Source organism: Thermobia domestica, chromosome 17 (assembly GCF_964235325.1).
Source record: "Thermobia domestica chromosome 17, izTheDome1.hap1.1, whole genome shotgun sequence".
Lineage (NCBI taxonomy): Eukaryota > Metazoa > Arthropoda > Insecta > Zygentoma > Lepismatidae > Thermobia > Thermobia domestica.
The window spans coordinates 96824626-96852328 of NC_137470.1; the positions used below are offsets into that span (position 1 = coordinate 96824626).

General features: G+C 35.4%; 1 protein-coding gene across 1 annotated transcript in view; it reads left to right on the forward strand.

The window, feature by feature from the left end:
• Window positions 1-2646: 2646 nt before the first annotated feature.
• The window catches only part of LOC145674102 (piwi-like protein Siwi), a 196880-nt gene continuing 171823 nt past the window's right edge, over window positions 2647-27703 (forward strand). The window contains exons 1-3 of the mRNA XM_081743926.1: window positions 2647-2816; window positions 5935-6026; window positions 6573-6823. Of these exons, the coding sequence (XP_081600052.1) occupies window positions 2647-2816; window positions 5935-6026; window positions 6573-6823 (513 nt within the window). The remainder of the gene's footprint in view (window positions 2817-5934; window positions 6027-6572; window positions 6824-27703) is intronic.

Genomic DNA, 27703 nt, shown 5'->3' on the forward strand with positions numbered 1-27703 from the left:
GTTCACGAGCTTTCACGTCGAAAATGGCCTGAAACAAGGAGATCGCGTTGTCGCCATTATTATTTAACTGCGTTCTGGAATACGCTATAAGGAAAATCAAAGATAGCAACCAGGGCCTACAGTTCAACGGTATTCAGCAGGTTATGGCATATGCTGATGATGTAAATTTAATAGGGGATGATAAGAGAATAATAGAAAGATATGCAGAGATCTTATTAAACGCTTGCAGGGACATGGGCTTAGAAGTAAATGCAGAGAAAACTAAATACATGGAAGTGCTTCGGAACCGAAACACAGCAAATTATGGATGCGTTAAAATATTAAATAATACTTTTGATAAAGTGGATACTTTCAAATATCTAGGATCAATATTAACAGAAGAAAATCATATTCACGGACAAATTAAATGTCGACTAAAAGCAGGGAATTCGTGTTACTATTCTGTTCAAAATATCTTGTCGCGAATCCTGTCGAGGAATTTGAAACTTAAAATATACAAAACGATAATCATGCCTGTTGTTTTGTATGGCTGCGAAACATGGTCACTTACTCTGAGGGAAGAACATAGACTGAAAGTATTTGAGAACAAGATCCTCAGACGAATATTCGGACCCAAGAGGAACGGGAATGGGGAATGGCGGAAACTTCATAACGAAGAACTACACAATTTATATGGTTTACCCAACATTGTTAGGGTCGTCAAGTCTAGGAGGCTTAGGTGGGCGGGTCATGTAGCTAGAATGAAAGAAAGTAGAAACGCTTTCAAAGTCTTGACTGGCAGACCAACCGGAAAACGACCATTAGGAACACCTAGGCGCAGATGGGAGGACAATATCAAGATGGATCTCGTAGAGATTGGAATACAAAGTAGAAACTGGATGCAGTTAGCTAATGATAGAAGCCAGTGGAAAGCTTTTGTGAACGCGGCATTGAACCTCCTGGTTCCATAGGCCATAGAGTTATATATATATATATATATATATATATATATATATTACTAAAAAAAGCAAAATATGCTCTAGGATTTTTCCTATCCAAAGGGAGTAACAACCGCCCCCTTCAGGGTTAGACCACCCCTCCACTATTGTCCTCTCTTGCTATGTAAAGACTTGTGTTTCTCCTAACACTAAGCTGTACTATTATTATAGGCAAATAAATATATTAAAAAGACTATAATATTACACAAATTTTACGTAGCTAAATTAGCATTTCAAAAGATTATTTCAAGTTTAGCTCGTGTCTCAGGGGGACTACGTCTCACAGGGGGTTCATGAAAAAGTGTTTTCTAGGGATACCACAGGTGTTCCGCGGGTGATTCTTTACTGAATTTCACGAGGTGCTTTTACAGGAAGGCGCGAGCGGATGTTTGGAATGGAAATAAACGCGGGACAATTTTTACCGGAAAGCGCGGGTCCCGAAACCCGAACCGTGGTTCTGGCGTGACTTCCAAAGCCAGAAAATAAATATCAGTATGCTATCATAAACCGCACATGCACTAGGGGAATATATTTTTTTATTTTAATATCCAGTATTTTTTAACAGTTCGAAACTATTGTTTTGCCATTTTAATTTCTAATATTTCAAAATCATTCTCTTAAATCTGTTTCTTCATACGTTCACAGACAAATTTGTTCAGAGTTTCCGAAAGGAAGCGAATTTCTTAATAATACAAGTGAAATAAAATTGTTCCCAGTAACAATGTTACCAGAAGTAAAGTAATAAGATCGAACAAATAAACAGTTTCCATTTTAACAAAGAAATAATACGAAAGAACAACTAATTTAAGACGTAAAAATAATAATATCAGAATATTGGTTCGGATCCCCCTTTTTCACTTCAGATACTTAGAAACTATATTTTCGTTCAATTAATATAATTGCTAATATAATCTAACTGCTACGTAACAAAATAATTTAAAACAGTTTTATTTACCAGCTAATTACTTCAGAAATGTCTTCAATTAAAAAATTATGATTTAACAGTTTAAGGGCGTTGGCACTCTACTCAGAATTACTAAAAAACGCAATTTATCGAAATGATCTGAGTATATAACATTATAGCAATATATTTAAAAGTAGTAATGATTAATTTTATGTTGATATAATCAATATGCGCTTATATAATTAATTAATAATTAATTAAAATTTGTTCCAATTTAGAGCAATAATTAATAAAAATTTCGTTCCAAAACTTGAATATGTTATTCCCTGATTATTATTGATTAGAATGAAATGGTATTAAATTTTTCTTGAAGCTTGATTTGTTTTCAATTATCTTAAGAACTAGATATTGGAATGAAAAAATGCAACTAAACTGCACATCACAGCGCAAATCCGTTTTTTGATCACTTATATTTGTCGAAAGAGGCCAGCGATCTTCAACATTTATATATCGTTCTAAACACTGAAATGTCTTCTTCCTCTGGATATTATACTTCATCATGTACTACCAACGTACTTTATGTATTTCGAGAATAAATGCACAAAGTGTTAACATTTTAAAAGGAACATCTGTACGCTAGCGCCACTCGCATTTTCGACGGGATGTTCTACAACTACAAGGTCCTACTATCACCTATTTCGCAGTGTAGATAACGAGTTGAAGGTGTTACCAATCAGGCGTGAGCTGATATACTGCAAATACATAATGGCTCGTAAACGACCTTTATCAAAAACCAGAAAACGAAATAAGCGCTCAAAATCTGCTCGAGCCGCAGCTAAACGTCGCAAAACTGAAATTGTTGTTTCTGTTGATGATTCTTTTCCATGTTATCAAGAACAAGGAACCGCTGAAGATTCAAGACAGCTTGATGAAAGGTAAGATTGTATATATATATATATATATATATAAGCTTCGTGTTACTGGAGTATGTTAGTAGATAACTCTTTATATTCGTTTTACTTATTATTTAATGTATATTTACATTATTTTTGTCTCTGGTTTTTAATTATGTTTTGTTTTCGTTGTTTAGCATCTGTTCTCAGTACCTACCAGTTTCTATATACAATCGAATATATTGACTCACTATTTATACTGGGACGGAATATTGTATTACATTTAATACTCTCTCACTGTGAACCAAATAAGGGTACCATTGTACTGTAAGTTATTTCAATAAATTAGAGTGCTAAGAACAGTGGCTCGCAAGGATACCCGTGAACCGTACGCCATACCAGGGGGGGTCTATCTTCGAAATCTTGGTTTACGTAGGTATAATATTTGTCAATTAGGATCGGACAGTAAGCAAGATATAAATAATGTTGACGATTATATAATATAATAATATTCACGTGTGAGAATCATATTCGTTCTGAAATATTCCATGGTACGTATAAAATTTGTGCATGTCATTTTGTTCGATCTTTAGCACAATATAATAATAATTTATTGTTAATGGACTAGAGATTATGTGGAATTAATTATGATGATACATATCATGACAATGAGCGATGTATACGAATATGATGTTGATTAAAGAGAAGAAGTACGATTATAATTACATGCCACTTGGTCCTCAAACATATTTGTCAAATAAAATATTTACTTTTGCAAAACTGAGATAGGCAGCTTCAGAACTGCGTAAACTGATGAGCAACTAGTTATATAATGCAGTATAACTATATCGATATTGTTCATGGGTGGACAACTTCACACTATCCCTCCTCTCTCTAAATTATTTCTAGTATAAAAGAACTCTTTCGAAAATAATAATTTTAGCAACTAACCTAAACTAACGATTGAAATGAAAAATCTGAAAATCGGACGGGTAAGTGTGAAGTTCCTTATTTCATTAGTTTGAATAATAATAATAATAATAATAATAATAATAATGTCATCTATCAGTTATGAGTACATCCTATCTCGTAAACGGTACGGTGGGGAAGAGATGAACGAAGAATTTCTCTGCTTTGCACATCACGTGACTGACTAGCTTCGGGTTAGAATTCCAAGAATTGAGAAGCAAGCAAGCAAAGAAGGGGATCTGATAAGACTTTTTTTTTTTCATTTGTGCTGCACAGAGGGTTTTCACATTGGAATTGGCATGTCATTTCTACTCCCCCTCCTGCCGGATTGGTTTTCCTGTCTTGTTCCACCAAAATGTTTCTAACTTGTAAGTGTTGACTCAGCCGCAGGCATTTCAGGTGCCATAGTAGGGTATCTGTTTCGCTTTCTTTCTTTCAAGGCATGGTAAAAACGCCAGTCGGGAATCATATTCGCAAGCTCCCGCATCGTAGGCTATGACTTGAATGATTTTTTTCTCTAGAATTTATTTACATGTTGTACTATAGCAAGCAATTTATGCAGCTATTTAATTCACTTGGGTACTGGCTACTATTTAATTCTACAGCGGAAAAAAGTTGTGTAGAAACCATGTAGCTAGGGGGAGCACGGGGTCCAAATCTTGACTTGCCTTCCAAATATTTAAACTAGTATATAAATACTAGTTTGCTATTTATACTACTAGTTTAGTATATATGCCCCCCCACCCAAATCAGAGCTCTGGCTACGTTCCTGGTAGAAACTAAAAAAAATGTAATTGCTGAGAATTTTGAACGTCCGAAAACGTGATTCGCAAAAAAAAAAAAAATGACGCGCAATTACCAGCTTTGATGATTATTGCATCACAAAAGTGGTATGATAGAAGAAAAAATTCATTCCTCAGTGAGATCCGACTTTTCAACTTCTAAAATGTGGAATTTGCTATTTATTTTTCTATAGGAGTATTTTTTTTCATTTGCTCAGAATTTTCTGGGATGGGTTGGGTAAGGCCCCCGTCCATCTGCACGTCTCTATATATATCACGTAGCTATCATTGTATCACAATGATGCCTCTGAAACTTCTGGATTAATTTTAGATTTCCAAACTATGCTATGCATAAGAAATTGAAGTCCTTTAGAACGGCTGTGTCCGTCCGTCTGTCTATCTGTCAACAGGTATCACAGCAAAAACGGTAAGAGCTATTTTCATACAATTTAAGCGGTAAAAACTATCGACAAGTGGTTTTCGGGAATCGATTCAGCATCCCAGGAACAGATTCCATCTCCTTCAAAAACCTCCTACTTAAACCGAAAGTGGTCGATTTTTACCACTTCCTGTTTCAACAGTAATAGTCATAACCCAGAAACGATAATATCTAGCGTCAAACGGTTCTCAGAAATCGATTCAAGGTGTGAAGGAAACAAAACACTTCGACTTCTGTATTTCCACTAAAACCGGAAGTGGTAGAAATTCACTACTACTTCCGGTTTCAATATTGATTTTCATTGACATAAAACTGTAAGAGTTATCGACAAGCAGTTTTCAGAAATCGATTCAGCATCCTAAGAATATGTCCTATCTCCTTCACCAATCTTCAAGTTAAAACGGAAGCTATACAAATCGGCCAATTCCGGTTTCAACAGTATTTGTCATAACTCAAAAACGGTAAGAGGTATCGACAAGAGGTTTCTGAGAATCGATTCATCGTTCCAAGAATAGGTACAATCTCCTTCGACAATCTTCTATTTAAACCAAAAGTGGTAGAAATCAACTACTTCCGGTCTCTACTATTTTCAGTTTTACTATGTAATTTGTATAGTTTGGAAGTCTACCGTAGTTTCACACTGTGGAACGATACTCACTTGTTTCTTCTTTCAGAGACAATCGTCAATCGCAGAATTGATATGTCATGCTCCACTAATTGAAGTCAAGCGAAATTCTTTTAAAATTCTTATAATTTATGTGTGGATGGATACAGATTGAGAATTAGAGAAAATTACGAGAATTTCTGGGAGCCTATCAGTTTTGTGGATTCATGTAATTATAAAATATGTTTCAACTCTACGATTCCAGGTTGTCTCGAAACTTCGTTTTTACATATTTCGCAAACATATACCTCGACAAAGATAATTTTGAAGGATATGTTTAATAAACATTCCTTTTAATATTTGTAGGAAAAGTAGCTATTTGTGCTTACAATATCGCTTACAAATTGCAGTTCACCCTGTCCTGTTTCAAGAATACTTTACATTATTTTTCATATTAGGTCAGTTCAGATGAAAGTACTTTATTGAAGTATCCTCCCGCGGACAGCATGGGAATTCGATTTATGAAGAACATCGCCGCAACCGTCTAACGTCATCCACGTTCGGTAAAGTTGTGAAACGTAAAGATCACACTTCGTGCCATGTGTTGGTGAAAGACATTTTACACAAGAGAAATCTATCGACACCATCAATAGAATACGGAAGAAATCATGAAGGTGTTGCTCTACGAAAGTTTGCGGAGGAAAAGAATGTGACAGTAGAGAAACGAGGATTATATATTGATTCTAAGTATAGTTTCTTAGCTACTAGTCCAGATGGTAAGAAATATTTTTCAACTTCTTTGTTGATATAATATAATAATTGTTTAACTCTAATAAGTACTGTTTGTTCAGTGTGCTATAATTAGAGGTATTAACTGAATCTGAACGAAACCAAACCACTTCCTTTTTGTTTATGGAAAAGGGACAGACAGATTATTATATTATTTTTAAAAAAAATCTTTTCATTCTAGTCTATCAATTAATTCCCTCCTAATCATATTTCAGGATATGTAGTAGAAGATGATGCGTTAGTGGAAGTAAAGTGTGTTCCTTCACTCAGAAATAAGGATGTCACTGAAGAGATAAAGAAAAAGAAAGGGGCATTTTTTCTTAGAGCCCTTCCAGACGGAACTATAGGACTAAATACTAACAGCGACTACTACTACCAAATTCAGGGCCAGTTGAATATTACAAAATTAGACAAATGCTTTTTAGTTGTATACATTGATGATAAGTCACCTTTACACATTGTGGAGGTAAGAAGAGATGAAGAATTATGGGAAAATGTTATGCTACCGAAACTTATACGGTTTTTTAAAGAGTGTATTCTTCCTGAGATAGTAGATTCTATGGTATGGTATTTCAGGATATGTAGTAGAAGATGATGCGTTAGTGGAAGTAAAGTGTGTTCCTTCACTCAGAAATAAGGATGTCACTGAAGAGATAAAGAAAAAGAAAGGGGCATTTTTTCTTAGAGCCCTTCCAGACGGAACTATAGGACTAAATACTAACAGCGACTACTACTACCAAATTCAGGGCCAGTTGAATATTACAAAATTAGACAAATGCTTTTTAGTTGTATACATTGATGATAAGTCACCTTTACACATTGTGGAGGTAAGAAGAGATGAAGAATTATGGGAAAATGTTATGCTACCGAAACTTATACGGTTTTTTAAAGAGTGTATTCTTCCTGAGATAGTAGATTCTATGGTACAACGTGGGATGCCCTGCAGAGACCCGGAATATATCCTAAGTGCTCAAAGCAAGATCGCCAAGAAAAAAGACAATGATCGAGCAAAGATGAAATAGGTGTAATAATGTACATACTTACTGCAACGAATTTGTGTTCTAAATAATCGTGTTTAGCATGTGTATATAATTATTGTTACTATTATTGTATATTTGCAGTTCGTTAATTACTCTTGTAATGTTTTATAATACTGCTTGTATCGTGTTATTCGAAATGCTGGAAAATGCCATGATTTACTGGATCATGGTTAGGAAATATAACCATGTGTGTTTATTTGTTGTTTTTGTATTATAGTTAAGCTGTGTATGTATTTGAATTTGTTCATGTTGATGTACTTGTTAATATTGAATAAAGTAACTTAGGGTATCATTATATGATATAAAGACTCAACATAGAGAACTAAGAATGATCTAAATAGTGTAAATAATTTATAAAATGAAAATTATCATTGCAACACTTTATTTTTACTCAAATATTCTGTTACATATTTTTTATTCACATAGACTCTTATGTACTTATGTTACTCTCAAATAACCACTTAACATTATTTCCAAGTTCCAAGTTTTTAAATGTAGTTTATAATGTAGTAACTGTATTCTTGCGCTGAATAACCAAACAATCATACCATTATTTGTATTTTAGTATAAATAAAGAAATCGCTAGTCTGACTAGCCCCAGGTAACTGGGAAAGCAGCCAAGAAGACATTGTACCAGTGTTTCTCAAACTGTTTGGTAACAACTCCCACAATCGGTAAAATATCAAGGAGTTTGTAAGTTTAAAAATATTCATTCGTAAATGACTTTGTGACATTAGTATTATACAAAGAGGAGACGTCGTAACTTTTACTGACTTCTAAAGCGGGTCTAGAGGTAAATTGTTTGAGAATCACTGTGTTACACATTCTTGGCGGTCACAAGCCCGGTGAATGCTGAGCGACAGTTGCCGATTGCTTTTCCTGTCATTTGTATTTTGTGTATATCTTTATGTAGAGAGGATAGAAGTGTGAAGGGGAGATCGACCAGTAGGGTCAGTGAGCGCGAAGTACGTCAGGGAAGAATGAACATCTCCGCTCTATAGGACGAGTTTTTTGGAGTGAGTGACAGCTTCTACACGGGGAGGGTTACTGATCGCGCGTTGAACAGAAGAAGGATGGGTATACTACCATTGAAAGAACTCCCCCGCCACGGTTAGTGCTATAGATATAGACTGCTGCTACCAAACATGTTCTTCTAATTACTTGGTTCTCAAGACAAGTTTTTGGGCCATTCTTTTTCCTTGAAATCCCATCCTTTCAATTCGTATTTGATGCTTTTGTATTTCAAGGCGACAGAAGAGGTTTCTATGGCTTTTTTTTTGTTGTTGTCGTTTCAAAATTTTATTAAATTTGATAAATAATAACAAATGATATATATAAAACCAGAGTAACCAGACGACGGTGTATGGCCCTGCACCAGCCCCAACAAGGGGTTTTCCCAGAATTTTGTCTCGGATTCTGTATTTTTGCTGGGGAAGTTTGGATATTGATGCATGGAGGAACAACATAACGTAAACGAAATTACATGTGTGATAAAATAAGGCAGAAAAAACATTTTCTAACAAGTACACCTTCTCCAAAAAATACTTTTCATGGCTTGATCGAGGGCTATTTCAGAATTGACTATCTGTACAGGGTACCCCTGGAATTTTCAATTAAAGTTTCTAACATTTCTTCATACATTTATCCAGGGACGTACGAAGAGGTTGGGTACTGGGGGCCCGGAACCCCCCCCCCAAATACCGACTTTTTCCTAAATTTAGTCTAACTTTAGGGGTAATTTTACACATTTTAATATAATTTAACCTTAAATTGTTTTCGGACCTTCCGAAATGATTTGGACCCCTTCCACAATAAATTCCTGCGTACGTCTCTGAGGCAAATACAGATACTTTATCTTTAGGGGTGATATGAAAGGCTATGTATTTTTCTCTGTATCGATCGATGAATTATGGCAACAACCATTCAAACTATTGAAACAGATCAACGTGAAGCTTCCACCACAGCAAGTATATATAACAGGCACGTATCCAGGTGGGACCTGGGGGCTCATGTCCCCTCCGAAACTGAAGCACGTTTTTAATAAACATACTTTTACGTTTTTGAGATTCTTTTGTTTCAAATTACTTCGAGTCTGTCAAAATTTTGGTCAATGTGTTGTCGTCTTCTTTTAAGTCCAAGAACATACCATGATACCATTGCCCCTTGGTGGAATAAAAAAGAACACTTTTAAATAGGATTAAAATTCCGTTTCTGTTCTGTTTACAACTTTAAATGTAATAGAAGTATACACTCAGTGTTTTCTTGTTATTCTTGTTATATGCTATCGCAGACATTTTCCTTAGTTACATATCTCTCGGAAATATTTGTTTGACTTTCTTTGTGCCACAATACAGTTCGTTCAAACTAAACTGGTTCTTATAATGAAAAGTAAGGAAAAGTTTAAGCAAGAATAGAACTGTTGCATTATATTATTATTATTATTATTATTATTTTGAAAACAAATTGATATTTTAAAACATTAGAATTACGTGCTTACGAGACTTCCCCTTGTCACCCCTCCGCGAAAAGAAAACCTGGATAAGTGATTAAATTCCCATCAAATCAAATAAGTTCTCATGTATCCGAACTTGATACATGTATTCAAACTACAGACCAGGAGAGCATAACGTGTTCTACAAGATAAAATTTAGAGATGACCAATTTCACATCACATCACATCAGGATTGTGAAGACAATGGACGTACTCAGGGAGTGGGTCCGGACCCCCCAATATCCCGACATTTTTGTAAATTTAGTCTAATTTTAGGGGCAATACAAAGTTTAATATAATTTAGCCTCAAATTGTATTTGAACCCGCCCAAAAACTTTCGACCCCTCCCGACATAAATTCCTGCGTACGTCTCTGGTGAAGACTATATCTGAATTCGGTTTCTCGTAATAAATAATATAAACAAAATTTTATATAGGCATATTTAACATTACTGTACTCTTTTGAATAACAGTTTCATGATTTGTTAAGATTGTTTTCTGATTTATAAGATATTATATTAGATTCAGCTAAAAACATACCACCATATTTTAAACGTTATAACATATGTGGCAACAGTAGCGTAACTTGAAGCCTCAGAGTCCCCATAGCCCTTGGTTATGTGCCCCCTGGGCCGCAAGGCTTGTGGGGGCGCAATTTACGCCTATGTGTGGCATATACTATTGGGAAATAAACTATTCAATAAAATGATTCTGACAAGTATTCAGTGACATAAATAGAAAATATTTTGTCCAGCAGGATAAGTGGCGTAACAAGATGAAGGACCAAGAGAGGTGCCCCTCCCTCAATTCTGATAGAGTTTGAGGGGCGTCAAAGGTACATAAGACTCATTTTGCAGCCCTCAATAAAACAAAAAGGAGGCAATATTACAAACAAAAAAGTAAGTATATTAGTTATTTCTTTTGTCGGCGCTGACTGACTACGGTCCGCCTTCGGTAGAATCTTTTTGTACATAAAGTAGTTACTATATAAATTTTCTTTGTACTGTATATGTGAAATGAACCCTCCAAACATAATGTATAAATAAACATGAATAAAAGAATAAATAATTCTATGTAATATTGCAGTCACGGGAGATGTAAACATATGCCTTACTCCCTTTATCTATCTGTTAGGGAAGCGTAATAAAATAGGTTTCCCCCGACATTTTAAACTTCCTTACTCGGCTGAGTAGTGTTTTCTTTTTTCCTCAAAATCAACTAAACGGAACGTTTTCCTTCTTTAAAAAGTAGTATTACTGTTTTATTACAAACAGTAATAGTTTTTAGGACTATATTGAGGAATAAGAGCTCAAGATTTAAAATTATCGCACTTTTTCGTACGGTAATCGGGTTTTGATGTACATCTGCGGACAGCCAAATTACTGTACAATTTCCATCTCTAAATCGAACAAAATCTGTTTTTAAATACATTAGTATTTTATTTCGTAACAGAAGAAAAGACTTGATGGGTTGAAAATATATAAATATTGGGAACAGAAGGAAGAAGTTAAAGGGTTACTTACAAAAATAAAAATAACGTAAGTGTATTAGCGCGATATTGCACTCATTGGTACGCGTTTTCGTGCACAGAGAAATAATAATAATAATAATAATAATAATAATAATAATAATAATAATAATAATAATAATAATAAAACGTATCAGATACTCCATAGAAACACATTATATACCAAGCAATACAGAACAAGTAATCATTTCATTTCTTCCTTTTCTCTACTTAAATGTATTTAATTTACTGGTATTTCGTATTCTGAAAATGTACAAGAATGAAGATAAAACAAGAAATTCCCATTTATCAAAAACTTTCAGTACTTTTTTTCCTTTTTCTGAGACTTCAAGGGGGTCCGAATAATGATGAGAATCTTGAAATTATTTTCATTATTTCGATCACTGGTTCTTAACAATGGCTTAACGCCCCCACAGGCGTTTTCCTTTCTAAACGAGGCTTGGAACAAAAAGGGGCGATTGGAGGGTGTTTGAGATTTCATGACATGTTATAGACTGTTTTCTTATTATTAGACGAAAACTATGACTTATTTTACCAATACACACAAACATACACGTATAAATATACAGAAGAATTGTGTATATATAAAACAATTATGTTCTTTATGTTCATTATTTGTCAACTGATTTGACTGTATTTAACACTTTTTCATTATTGAGATGGCAACATCGAATTAAACAACAAACATTTTCACACACGTTTTTGCGAGCGGAGGCAAGACCGACTGCGATGCTAACTCCATCTCTGGACGGAGAAATAAAACTCGTGAAAGTCCTTGGCTGTTAATTCACCATCTATGCAAAGTTGTATCTTGCTATCTTAATACAGACAATTATCAATAAATCATTTTCCATATATCCCGACAAACATTTTTTCATCATACAATAATAATATCCTGTAGTTATCTCGATACAACAATATCTTGCAGTTATCTCGATACAAAAATTGAGCACTGAGAGAGCGCTAATCAATCAATCTATTCTCTAAATAGTGAACGTGAGCAAAATTCGAATATTCTCTTTTATTGTAAATCTAATACAGTCAGTAAAACTAATGTCGATCACTGATTCCTAACTTAAGTTAAAACTATCATTAAAGGTATGTATTCTAAGTTTGCACAGAATCAAAGTCTCATATGCTCTATAAGAAAATATTTTTACTGTAAACAGTCGAGAAACGTAGCATAAAACTTTTCGAAAACAAAACACAATTTTTACCTACTATTCTTGTGGCAATGTAGTTTTGAAAATGCTAAAGTAATGTACACAATAGGAAATGGTAATGTGTTAACCAAAAGTTCTGTGGTTCGAACCCCACTTGAGGCGTAACTGTAGTCGTCATTAATCAACTGAAATGTTTCGGGAATCATTCTAACTTCTGTCCCATCTTTCACATAAGAAGAGCTGTGCTCTGAAAATAATAAAATTCCTATCTTTGATGCTTCATTTTCAAACTGACGAATCGCTTCATATATAGCAGTTCCTTCTTAAAATTGTGAACCTTTTACCTTCTTCTTTCCCATGGGAAGTGGATTAGAAACTGAGCTTCTTCGTGGCTAAGCGGTTAGCGTACGCGCCTTTGGCGTGGAAGAACCAGGTTCGATTCTCGGTGGGAGCACATGCTGTTCGGATTCCACGTTAATCAATAGGTCCACCTCTTATATAGCCTCGCTGCTGAAAGGGACGCTAAACTAAAAATCAACTCGAATAGAAATTGTTTCGTATGAATAAAAATTGAATTATTTCAAGCATTTGGTTATCCTTTATTCTTAGTTACAGATGTTGCATGGAATCCCGAGTAAAGCGTTTACCTCTGGTATGTGCAGCCACTTGGTTTAATCCCCGACCAAATCATTTTAGAGTTCTCACGAGAAAACAAAAATTTTGGAGTTTGCATAAATTGTAATGGACAATATCGTCTTTTCCCGTTTATTCCCAGATTCATATTCCATCTATTCTTTCAGAAGTCTGGGGGCGCGATGTGTCAGTGGTAGAGCGCTTAGCTTTGGTGCGTGGGGTCCCTGGTTCGATTGCCGGCCAAATCATTTTAACGTTCTCACGACGAAATAAAACTATTGGATTTTGTATAAATTGTGGTGGACATCTTCTCCCACTTATCCCTACAGTTATTTCATCAATTTTTTCAGAAGTCCGAGGAGTGGTCCAGTAATAAAGCGTTTACTTGTGATACGTTGGCCCCCTGGTTTGATTCCCGATCAAGTAAGATTGTGGTGAACAATATCGTCTTCTCACGTTTATTCAAGCACTCTCATTCCACCAATCCTTCCACCATCAATTGTCTCCCTTAGTCTAAAAGACATAATCGTAGGACGTTAAAAATACTTCAAAATCTAATAATCACGTTTCGTTTGAAAACTTCAGTTTAGATTTATATATTCAATCGATTCCCATCTTTTATCGTGTCGTAATAACTTACTCGAACAACACTTACAGTGTGAGCTATCAAATAGTTGTTCGGAAAGAATTAAATGAAGTGTGAGAATATAGAAGAAATAATATAAATAATTAAATAAATATATAGCCGCTATACTGAAAAGAACGTTATAGTACAAAATATTGAGGCTCCTGAAACACGGTTTCAGTTAACGGTGGTAGGTTATGCATACTAAAATAATACTATAATACTGTATACTAAAATGTTATTCAAATAATAATATATACATTTTCCAACATTAAAAAGTAAGTCCACGGTTCATATAACCTTCGTGCTGAAAGGGGACAGTGTAATACAAAACATTGGGACACATTCATAACTAAAAAGCAGTTGTACTCCTCAAAACCACGGCAGGCGTCCATACGAGGTTAGTTCTTAAAATTGTTGTGAATGTCAATACACAAATAGCCACGGTGTTGAACATGTCAAACTACAATTACCTGTATACTCAGTGTTTTCAGAATGTTCTTCTGCTACAAATATTCACTCAATGTATATATATTAAAAAATAGAAGACAACTTTAATATTCAAACAGAATGAACACTGTAAATTAGGGAATGTGGATATGAATCATGTTAATATAAATAAAATTTAAATAGAGGGGACGAAAAAAAGAGTTAATATATTTTTATCATTAACGAAATTTTCCATTTACAATTGCACATCTGAAATGTTATTAACTCTTAGATGCATTTTGGGGGTCAAATTGACACTTCAGGCATTCTTTTTTGTATTTTAAGTATATGATTTAAAAAAAAATCTTACTGGTTCTTTCAGACATCTCGCAGTGGGTTCTTCTGCATTATCACTTTATATTTATTTAATAATTTTATTTAAAATGACGGTGTAGAAGTGCAGTAATTACATGTATCACGTATTTTTACTTGGAGGGTTAATTTGACCATTTTTTAAATTTTGTTCTTTTTGGTACAATTTTGTACAAGGTTTCATATTTAAGTTATGACAGTTACTACACCGTCCTTTATATGTACAAGAAGATGGAGAAAAAAGAAAAGAGAAAGAAGAAGAAAAGTGTAAATTAAAGGCCTCGTAATTCTCAAATTGCTGGGAGAATTTTATTAGGTCCGATAACTGATGTTTAACGACTGCGTCTAGTCTGATAGGATATTATGTGGTGTAAATAGTTGGTGAAAGATGGGTGGTTTTATAAGCGAAGAAATTTTTCAGTAACTTATTTTGGAGGAACAGGTATAACATTGTACGCATATATACGAGTGACAAATTTGAAATCCTTGTACTAAAAAGATGAAGAGTTGACCTATTATATAAGTTTTGCAATATATGAGGGAGGTACTTTCGTTCTAAAAAATAATTTATTACATTTTTTTTTACAAAATTCTTTGAGTCTCCTTCAAAGTACTCTCCATCAAATGCTATTCATTTGTTCCATCTTCTTTCCCACTATTTGAAGCACCTCTGGAACTCTGGAACTATTATATTGTCCAATGCGCTCTCCGAAGTTCTTTTTACAGCCTCTATACCATCAAAACATTTTCCTTTTAGATTTTGTTTAATTCTCGGAAAATGTTATCATGTTGGTCAAAAAGTTCTGGCTCAAATTCAGACGATTGATTTGATCCTGTGTGAGCAGGCGAGAAACAAAGTTTGCGGCAACATGTCTCATTTTCGAAACCTCACACTGGCACGAGCTTCAACTCACTCCTGCCTGTTTTGAAATATCATCCATCATGAGAGAACGATCCTCGCTGATATTGGGACAGATTTGTTCGTGGTTTTCGTCGTTTGGAAATGATGAAGAGCACCCAGAACGAGCATGATCTTCAACACTTCTCATCACACTTAAAGCGTCCAAACCACTCAAAAAATTGTGTGCGGTTCATAGTATCCTTCTTGAAAGCATGTTGAAGCATTTGGTAAGTTTTCGTTTCCGATTTTCCAAGTAGAAGCAAACACACTCCTTGTTCCTTTGAATCTGCCATAGCGATTTCGCAGGAGGCAAACGAGAACAATTGAGAAAAACAATAATACGATCAAACGTTAACCTCCTACGCAGACGCCGCTTGGCTAACTGATATGGTAAGTCTTTACTAGACCTACCTAGCAGGAGAACTCTCTTCTACGCCTAGGAACGGCAGCGCTCTTTCAACCCAGTTTCTTTTGAGTCCCCCTTCGTATATCAAATTACGCAAAAATAGAAATTTGTTATGAAAAATTGATAATAAAGTTACATTTCTTGAAAGTATAAGCGAGAAATTTATGTACATGTTTATGAAATTTATGTTATGTACTCACTTTTTGTTAACACAAAGATTAAGCCCTTGCTTGAAAATATTGATTATGGTCCTAGCAGTACGTTTCAAACAAGAGTTACAAAACAATGTTGGGGAAACAAGAAAATGTCAAGGGGTCAAAATGACCCCCCAAATGTAATAACGTAGAAAAATGTCGAATGAATCAAAAGATTAATTATCGATAAATCTAGTCTTATATGTGAGGGTCTACTTAAAATAAATATGTTTCTTCATAATCTGATAATGTTCAATTAACAATCTGTCTCACTTAACAAGATATTAATGTCGAGAATAATATTCCAATCATGTAAAGCATACTGTAGTCAACAAGGTGACAAAGGGGAGGAAAGCTACGTCATTTTAATAGCATTTATTATCGACAAATGTAGTCTGATATGAAAGTCCCAAGCTAAAATAATTGTTTCTACATTGTCTGATCTGGCAAACCCAATTAAGATAAATTGGTCTGATATTCTTTCAATTAACAAATCGTCTCGCTTAACTAAGTCCAAAATGTCCATCCACTTAAAATAACAAGGAAAATTTATACTCGAGGTAGAGAAAGGGGTGGTAAATGAAAAACCGTGCGTGTCAATCTCTAACCAGCTATGTGTTAAATCATTAGTAAAATAGTCTTAGAGCCCGTAAATGGGAAAACCAGATATCATGTATTATAGAGAAATGTACTCCCATGCGCAAAAAAATTGCGCGTATACTGTAACTCACGATTTTCCGTATTTATTCCTTTTTCCTTATGTTTATGGGTAAAATTGAGTTATTAGTATGTGGAGATAATAGAGAGCAATCCATCTAAGGAGATATTTCCAAAAAATATAATAAAATAATAAAAATATAAACAAAAAACAAAATTATGCTCGGTTTTGTGTATACTGGCAACGATGATTTCTAGGGATTTTTTCAGTAGTACAGCACGATTGCGGAGGGAATTCAGTAGGGAAGTCGAGGAGATGGATCAAGGAACTGGATACTGAACTAAAAGGTTGCATTTATTGGTTAAAACCTAGTGTGTAGATTGCCTGCCAAATATAAATTAGCTTCTGTAACTAAGATGTCGTACGAAAATATAGAATTAAACAGAAAAACTCTTATGTTAAGGTTCGAAGCGATACGCACCATGGTTATGAAGATTATTTCTTAAGAAAAGAGAACAAACACAACGTAGCCTCTGTGGTTAGGTGGATAGAGTGGCGGACTCGTAGTTATTTTATTACTTTGATACTACATCGAATCAAATCCTATCCCATTCTTTTTTTTTTTTTTTGTTTACAAAACATTATAATTTTCATGTTAATAAGAACCGAAGCAATATACTAAGGACAACTTATTGATATCCAGGATTACAGTATTATTGGTAATAGCTATTGTTTTCAGTTCATGTTGTTGTATAGCTTCTCTCACCCTGTTTTCTTGGGAAAATAACAATTTTGTCTCCAACAAAATGTAAAGGATATATACGGACAGAAAAAGACATCTTAATATCAAACGTGATTTATCGTGATGAAATGGACTAGTTTGCCATTATTAAAAAAAAAAAAAGAAAGAAAGTAAATTACTGAAGTTGACTTCCCTTTAGCTTTTAGCTAAAAAATATTTTTTTCTTTATAAGACTATACTTTATGAGGCAAGGTGTGTGATCATACCCACAAATTTAGCTAGGGAGTGAAAGATAATCGTTTATACAAACATTTTACAGGTTTAGGTGCGTGAAACACCAACACACCATGGTCTCGCTTATCCGACCATCCTTTGTTACACATACCGTATGATCCGATATATCATTGCAGAAAGCACCAATCGGCAAGAAGAACTGCAAGTTGTGGTCTTAATCTATTTTTCATGCTCTGGAGTATATCGCCTAGCGCGCCCGTCTACACGTTGACTCATACATCTATCATTCAGTGCAGACACGTATCCAGGTTTTCTATTCGGAGGGGGCCCAAAACGAATCCTCGTAAGCACGTAATTCTAATGTTTTAAAAATATCAATATCAATAATAATAATAATAATAATAATAATAATAATAATAATAATAATAATAATAATAATAATAATAATAATGCAACAGTTCTGTATTTCTCTTAAACTTTTTCCTACTTTTCATTTATAAACCGGTTTACTTTGGAAACTGTATTATAGCACAAACAAAATGAAACATATTTTCGAGAGAAATGTAACTAAAGAAAACTGTCTGCTACGTATATCACATAACAAAAATAGCAAGAAGACATTGAGTGTATCGTTCTAATATATTAAAGTTAAAAACAGAACGGAAACAAAATGTTAATCCTATTTAATTCCTGTTCTTTAATTCCAAATGGTATAATGGCATTAATGTATGTTCTTAGAATCATAACAAGACAACAGCACATTGCCCAAAGTTTGGACACTGACTATTAGTAAACTGATATAAAAGAATCTCAAAAGGGTAAAAGCATGTTTATTAAAAAGTGCTTGAGTTTCGGAGGGGGACAGCCCTCAGGCCCTCACGCTGGATACGTCCCTGATTCAGTGCAGTGCAGTTATTTGTTATAAAACATTATTATTAGATGTGTAATATGTAAAATTATATCATAAGTTTTGCTTTTAACAGGTCTTTTCTTAACACATCCATATTATCCAGCGTTCTGCCTGCCTGTTTATGTCCGGGACGCTACTAAATTACGAGAATCTTTGAAATGCTTAAAATTGAAAGAAGTGTTGAATACTAATTTACTTTTCTCCATTAGATAGAGTTGTTCAAGCATTACGTTATCACATTTTTATTCCTTTCACTAGACCTTCTTCCAAGGGCGCCGATTTCTCTGTAAATTTTTTTTCTGGGAGGGCATTCAAATGCAGACGATATATATATGGATTTTAAGGCAAATTGCATTCAAATTATGCCAAATATTGTATATTCATAAATACAAAGTGGGCCTACATGAGCTTTGGGGGGCCCGGCCCGCTAGGATCGGCGCCCTTGCCTTCTTCCTAGTTAAGCAAACGTAAGCAGATGATTTATTCCCTTCCCCTGGTAAGCAAAATTGTTTTTGTTTCTCAAGATTTGTTGTGTTTCGTGAAGTAACAGCAGGAATTTCCAGATTACTTAACCATCTAAATGAATGTTTTCACTTCGAGCCATCCCGTCGATTCGCTTTGCCTAGGACTCAAATAAATTAAGGGTCAATAATGAAAGAGACATGTGGATCGAAGATCTTTCTTTGTTCGAACTTTGATTTTTTCAAATCCATGATGGGAAATTATATTATGTGTACAATTTTTGAAATTAATAGTATACAATCGTAAAAATATCTTACAAAACGATGGTTTATTGCAAAATACTTTGACTCAAAGAATGAATTACAAGTAATAAACTTGTTACTTTTCCTGAAGAGTCTAAGTCTTGAATGAGACAGAGGCTCTTTAGCGTAGTGCTTGGAAAGATTGCCTCACTTGTTCTACCTTCCCGTGACGCAGCCTTGATTCGACTTGATCCTAAACGGATTATTCAGAAGTCGAAGTCGGAAGATGTTTCCCATTTTTCCCAAACACTCTTGGTCGATTACAATCTGCCTCACTTGTGAGGGGACAACCCCATGCCGTAAGCGTCGGTGGACTACCGATAGGCAACTAGCGACATGTCTCCAAAAATTGGTGGTCCCGCAGCCAAAAATTGGTCCCACTTCCGCTTTGAAAACTATACCACCACTGGCAGAGAAGCGACGGAACGCCAACGAACCACAAAATTGTTCCCCTAAAATACGTTAAATCGCCTTTGCATTAAGGTGAGTCTACAAACATTTTTTAAAAAAGTAAAAATAAAGTGCCCTGAGCTGGGCGTGAACCACGAACATTAGGGTTATTAGGTGCGCGTTCTTCCGAATTCGCCAAGGAGGCGATTGTGAAGACACAGCTTGTAGAGTGATAAATCGTTGAAGTATTTTTAATATTTCTAATCAGAGTGCTCCATTAACCGTGTATATTTGACGATAACTGTTTGGAATCAGATCAAATGCACTTGTCATGTAATTTTATAACAAAATGGCAAGCGTCTATTTACTTTTTTCATAGTTCTCCCATATTCAATTGCTAGGCATGGATAAGCTAATAAACAAACAAACCAATAAATAAATCTAAAACCTTATAAAAATGTTTTCCCAAAATGTACATCTAGCAAAATCATTTGTTGGTATTCCAGAACTGCAAATTCACCTGTTTTCATAATTTACTTCCATCGTAGTTTTGATATGAGAATGATGTGTCTGAAACTGTAACACAGGTCATTAAGACTTTTTTTTTTTTTTTTGCTTTAGTCAGATTTAGCAGTTTTACTTAGCAGTTAGTCAATTTGGATCTGTGATTTTAGAGTTTTAGAGATTTCCTTAAATTTTTCATTTCTACAACAGTTGGCAACTAACACCATTAACGTATCTCTTTCGATATTTCCATAGGCAATGGCTTGGTCACTCCCAGTATATTTCATACAATGAACTACGGTGTCTTACTCCATTAATCCGAATTACATTTAATATCCAACAACTCTGTACATTTTCTCTTAAATCTGCAAACTTTCTACTAGGTTAAAACTGAGTATTTTCTATTTCCTTCCTTTCTTGCTAAAACGAAAGTGTTCTTTAGACAACCTGAAATGATGACTCTATATTACATTATGTTGCATAGGGCATTTTATGTAGCATATCATTTGACAGTTGGACACTTTCTTTGTATATTGAAAGCAACAGGGATTAAGTCCTTCTACACTTACATGAGAAGTAAACAAACTCTTTTTAATTCGTGGAATTGTGCCAATGCACTAGGTCCAGAGAGTTTTTAATTTAAGATTATTATTATTATTATTATTATTATTATTATTATTATTATTATTATTATTATTATTATTATTACTGGATGCAATTAGCTAAGGATAGAAGTCAGTGGAGAACTTTTCTGAACGCGGCACTGAACCTCCGGGTTCCATAGGCCATAGAGTTAGTTATTATTATTATTATTATTATTATTATTATTATTATTATTATTATTATTATTATTATTATTATTATATTGACTTAGGTTTTCCTGAATATTAAGCAATATTTCACAAAAAGCTGGTATTTTTAAACAAATGTGTTCGATATCAAGTTTTCATAAAGTAGTCACTCTCTTCTATAAATAATTTCAGAGGGACCGCGGTGGCTCAGTGATAAAGCGTTCACCTTTGGTGCATGGGATCCTTGGTTCGACCCCAGCTCGCACCAAGTGAATTTTGTGGTGGACAAACACCATGTGCATGGGTTTTCTCGGGGTTCTCCCGTTTTCTCCCACTTTCTTCATTCCACCATTTCTCATCATCACCGTGTCCTTTAGCCTAGTCGGTATAACCATGGGTCGTAAAACTTAAAGATTTGATCTCAAATAATTCCAACCCAAACAGTTGCAGGAAGTATGTCATTTCGAATAAAACAAACTACTCTATAAAATTCTGAGTACTGTATTATTATTTTTTAAATATACAGTTCTAGCGGACCTTATTTCTAAATCGAAGGGTAAGAAGACTAAATTCACTCTTATTATTATAGATTAATTTCAATTGAAGCAGTTAAAATAGTTGGGGAAAAATTAGAAAGCCATACCCTATATTCCAGTGTGCCACAACCGGATAACAGGCACACTGGCGTGCCCAGCAAATTACAAGAATATTTGTCGAGTTTATTTTATTTATTATTATCAACGATTCTCCCATGGATCAGCTGTCTGTATACAGTTAAACAAACAAGTATCACGTTGAGGGAATGAGTGTAATTATTTACTTTAATAGTAATAGAAAGGTATATTTTCTTGTATTTTCCACCGGGAATAACTGCATCCGGTCTAGAAAGCTGGGCCTAACAACGAAGGAACCCGATGTGCCAAACACACACCACTCTATAGTCATGAGTGCCACAAGTCCTTTTCTACGTCTTGGCACCCTAAAGGTTGTTGCCTTCAAAGAGAGAGAGAGAGAAATAATTTAAGTCTATTGCACTTCCATGCTTAAATAAATACATTATGTAAATAACTGTTTCGTTTTCTGTTTTTATTATTATTATTATTATTATTATAAATATCTTAGGAAGTTGACTGCCATATGTATGCACACTGCTCTCCCGTGCAGCGCCTCGTGTATGATTTTCCATACATAAACTATATATTCCAAGTTTGTTGTGTTCGTTCTATAGGTGTGTTTGTAATTAGATGCACATGGCGTAGAAGTCAAAATTTAATGTCCACGCTACGTATATGCAAAACCATAGACAAAGAAATTTATGAACAAAGACATTTATGGCGCTAAAATAAAGGGCAAAAATAAAGAATTACTGGCGGATTGTTGCCCGTTGTGCACAGGTACTAACGGTTAACAGTTTTAAATTTAAACACATAGTTTTAATTAAGCACGAATTTAACTTATAGAGTACAGTGCGGAAAGGCTGAGGAGTTTGCTAGGATCGTTACAATATCGAACCCCGTAAAATGTACTGCAAACCTGTCCGCAAGCCCCTCGTAATGTTCAACAGATGTTGTGCATTAATGCTCATTTCAATGCAAACCTATATAGACCTACGCACTTCAATACTAAACGAAGGTGCAGAGACTATTCATGAGTTCCAGTATTAAACTCTCTCACCCAATGTATTCTCCTAACATGTCTCCCAGCGATTACAATATTTTTTGGTATCTCAATCACTTCCTAGTAGGATAGCTTTAACTAGAGACCACCGATTAACCTGGTATTGGATGTTTCACTTTCTTACCTTTGGAGTTGACAGTCATGGGTTGGACTTTTACACGCAAATATCTAATATTAACAACGTTTCTTCTAGAATTTCGTAATATTGTATTATTTCTTTGTATTATTCATTAGCTTGGTTAGACTTGTTTCAACACTTTTCTCTTTGCACCTATTCCTTAACGTTGGATAAAAATACACTAGCTCTCACCGGGAATCAAATCCAGAACCAATGCACTTGAACTATTTGGCCACAGCAAGGCACATTTAAAAAGAAGTTTCGATTTTCTTAGGAAAATTGTGATTGGGTGTAACATTTAAAAATATATTTAAGAATGGGTGCGGATGAAACGCACTGAATTTTCTCGCTCGAATTTCTTAAACTGACTCGTGTTAGGCTGCAGCTATTACTGAAACATTTATTTGGGAAATGCGAATAAAATAATGTGTTTTAGAAAACTTTGTTCGAAGCAACTTACGTCCAAAAGTAAAGTACCCATTCGTCATATTTCTGTTAGAAATAACTTATGCCATACATTAGAATTATTAAGCAGATAATTGTATGTGAACTATGAGCAAAAGCGTCTGAGTACTTTCTGAGAAAATCGTTAAAAAAGTCATCCCCAAGAATAAAATATCCCTTGTATATCTTTTCAGGACAAACGAGTTATGCTATTTATGAAATACGAACAAAATTGCCAGAGTAATTATCGACAAAATCGTAGGGTAAAACTTACTCCGAAAAGTAATATACCACTTCTAGCTTTTTAGGATGATGGAATTATACCATATCGTTAGGTTATTTATGTAACATTTATTTATGAAATATGAACAAAATTGGGTCAGGCGTTAATGGGAAAATCGTCGAAGAGTAGGCTAAACTACCTCTTCTGAATGTTTACAGGACGAACGAGTTGTGTCATATTATCAGGTTATTAATGATACATTTATTTATAAAGTGTGATTGAGAAAATTGTTCAAAAAAAAATGCATCCCATACAGTAAATTACACCTTACGTATTTTTTCAGAGCAATGATTCATACTATATTTGTAAAAATACAAACAAAATCTTTACAGCCGTTTTTGAGACAATTTAATGATTTTAAATTTTCATCCTTCAGTAAACTACCCTTATTTTTAGGTGTCGGATGATATAGAATTCGAAACGATAGTGTTATGAACACAAATCTCCGGGTGTAGATGAAATTCCGGCTGAGTTAATTTTAGCTGGGGGCGAAAAATTGTGGAACAAGATACAAAAACTCATTCTCCTTATATGGAACAAGGAAGAATTGCCACAAGAGTGGAAAGAATCAATCATTGTTCCAATTTAATAGAAAGGCGACAAAACTGTAATAATTATCGAGGCATTTCTCTTCTATAAACATCCTATAAAATCCTTTCAAATATTCTGTTAGCAAGACTGACCCCATACGCAGATGAAATTATTGGAGATTATCAGTGCGGATTTAGGCGAAATCGATCAACTAACGACCAAATATTTACCATTCGCCAAATACTCGAAAAAAAGTGGGAATACAATACCCCGGTACATCGACTATTTATTGATTTTAGAAAGGCGTACGACTCGGTTAGGAGAGAAACATTATACAACGTCCTTACAGAACTTGGAATACCGAGAAAGCTAATTAGATTAATTAAGATATGTTTAAATGTATCCCAAAGTAAAGTCCGGGTAGGAAAATTTTTGTCCACGAGCTTTCACGTCCAAAATGGCCTGAAACAAGGAGATGCGTTGTCGCCATTATTATTTAACTTCGTTCTGGAATACGCTATAAGGAAAATCAAAGATAGCAACCAGGGCCTACAGTTGAACGGTATTGACCAGGTTATGGCATACGCTGATGATGTAAATTTGATAGGGGATGATAGGAGAACAATAGAAAGAAATGCAGAGATCTTATTAAACTCTTGCAGGGACATGGGTTTAGAAGTAAATGCAGAGAAAACTAAATACATGGAAGTGCGTCGGGACCGGAATACAGCAAATTATGGATGCGTTAAAATATTAAATAATACTTTTGGTAAAGTGGATAGTTTCAAATATCTAGGATCAGTATTGAGAGAGGGAAATCATATTCACGAATAAATTAAATGTCGACTCAAAGCAGGGAATTCGTGTTACTATTCGGTTCAAAATCTCTTGTTGTCGCGAATTCTGTCGAGGAATTTGAAGCTTAAAATATACAAAACGATTATTATGCCTGTTGTTGTGTATGGCTGCGAAACATGGGCACTTACTCTGAGGGAAGAACATAGACTGAAAGTATTTGAGAACAAGATCCTGAGACGAATATTCGGACCCAAGAGGAACGGGAATGGGGAATGGTGGAAACTTCATAACGAGGAACTACACAATTTATATGATCTACCCAACATTATTAGGGTCGTCAAGTCTAGGAGGCTTAGGTGGGCAGGGCTTGTAGCTAGAATGGAAGAAAGTAGAAATGCTTTCAAAGTCTTGACCAATCGGAAGACCAATCGGAAAACGACCATTAGGAAGACCTAGGCGCAGATGGGAGGACAATATTAAGATGGATCTCGCAGAGATTGGAATACAAAGTAGAAACTGGATGCAGTTAGCTAAGAATAGAAGTCAGTGGAGAGCTTTTGTGAACGCGGCATTGAACCTCCGGGTTCCATAGGCCATATAGTTAGTTAGTTTTTTAAAAGTGTTATAAAAACTTCATGTCTAGAATTCGGTCCAGATACGTTGAACAGTATGGCCTCTATTTAAATACATGAAAAAGCGTGACGAACCGACAGACGAACAGATGGACAGACATCAAAATTACTTTTTCGATATGTGGGGGCGTGAAACTTGAATTCATTGAAATCTCGAATTCGATTTTTATCACTATTACTACAATTTGTTTTTTCGTCGCTCGAACGTGAAAACGAATAGGAATACAACGACACGTAAGGTGATAATTTGTAATTCCCAAAATTTAATAAGTTTAATGTGTTGCCGTGCTAGAAAAAAAAAAGCTTATGCCTGTTTGTTATATCATTTTAATATCAGTATTTCACGCTACTATATAATGTAGAAATATGGTATGATTATCGTTCATATTCATGCTATCTTTTGGAAATATTCGTGTTCCGCATACATAGATCTGTATAATTTAGCTTCGTTCAACGAAAACATTCCTTACACAGACTTATGATTGCATTTTGAAATCGTGTTTTTGTCGTCGTTAGAATTTAGTAAATATAAGCATAACACTCAAATTAGTTTTTGACTTTTACAGAAAACCAAATTTCTGTAAAAAAAAGCCCAAAAGAAAAAAACTGCGGCTGACTTAATCCCCACCCTCCTTGTGCAGTGCATAATAAAACGCAAGTGTTATATAAATTATCCCCTACTCTCATTCGTTGCCGCTAGCGCAAATTATAAATAAAATTTTTTAAAAAAAATCATTCCTATAAATCAAAAAGGCCATCTAATCAAAGTAAATAATTTTAAAAAAATAAAAATTAAAAATAAAGTAATTGTTTTTAAGCACTCAGGTTGTTAAATATATAATTTGCTTGTAGTTTACTTATTGTATATTGTTTGTTTAATCATAATACATAATACTCGTAATTTTAATCTCACGTTAAATTCTTAGCCGTAATCGCTCGTAACTTTACAGTGTATTACAAAGATGTTCACCCTCGCGAGGGTGGCCCTCTCGAGGGCGAGGACAAGCCTCGATGGCGAGGGTGAGGGTGCGCGAGGGCGAGGACAAGTTTTGGCCGCGAGGGCGAGGGTGCGTGAGGGCGAGGACAAGCTTCGATGGCGAGGGTGAGGGTGCGCGAGGGCGAGGAAAAGCATCGACGAAGAGGGTGAGAGTGCGCGAGGGCGAGGACAACTTTCGGCAGCGAGAGCGAGGGTGCGCGAGGGCGAGGACTAGCTTCGATGGCGAGGGTGAGGGTGCGCAAGGGCGAGGAGAAGTTTCGGCAGCGAGGGCGAGGGTGCGTGAGGGCGAGGCAAGCTTCGATGGCGAGGGTGAGGGTGCGCGAGGGCGAGGAAAAGCATCGACGAAGAGGGTAAGGGTGCGCGAGGGCGAGGACAACTTTCGGCAGCGAGAGCGAGGGTGCGCGAGGGCGAGGACTAGCTTCGATGGCGAGGGTGAGGGTGCGCAAGGGCGAGGACAAGTTTCGGCAGCGAGGGCGATGGTGCGCGAGGGCGAGGACAAGCTTCGATGGCGAGGGTGAGGATGCGCGAGGGCGAGGAAAAGCTTCGACGAAGAGGGCGATGGTACGCGAGGGCGAGGACAAGTTTCGGCAGCGAGGGTGAGGATGCGCGAGGGCGGGGACAAGCTTCGACGAAGAGGGCGAGGGTGAACGAGGGTGAGGGCCAAGTGTTACTGCGGGAGCGAGGGTGCACGATGGCTAGAGACAACTTCCTTCAGGAGAACGAGGGCACGCGAGGGAGGAGGACAAGCTTCCTTAAAAGCAACTGTTTTGGAGTTTGCTGTTTGACCTCTTTTGGAGAGAGGCAAAATTTAAAATATCATCTGCCATGTCCCCTAGATGAAAAGTTAGTGTCACAGCAAGGTTATACATTAATCGTATTTTGCCTTTCAATTAATTGCAGTAGACAATTTCTCGTGTGTGCGTACATAATTATTAAAAATAATAATGCAAATAAGAATAATATTTGATTTTTTCCATGAAAATTTCCGGGTAAAAATAGCGCTACATTAAGAAGTGTGCCTCATTGTTGCCCTCCCTGTGTTGGAGAGGTTTTAGATAAGAAGTGTCTACTACTCTGTCATGTTTAAAGAGT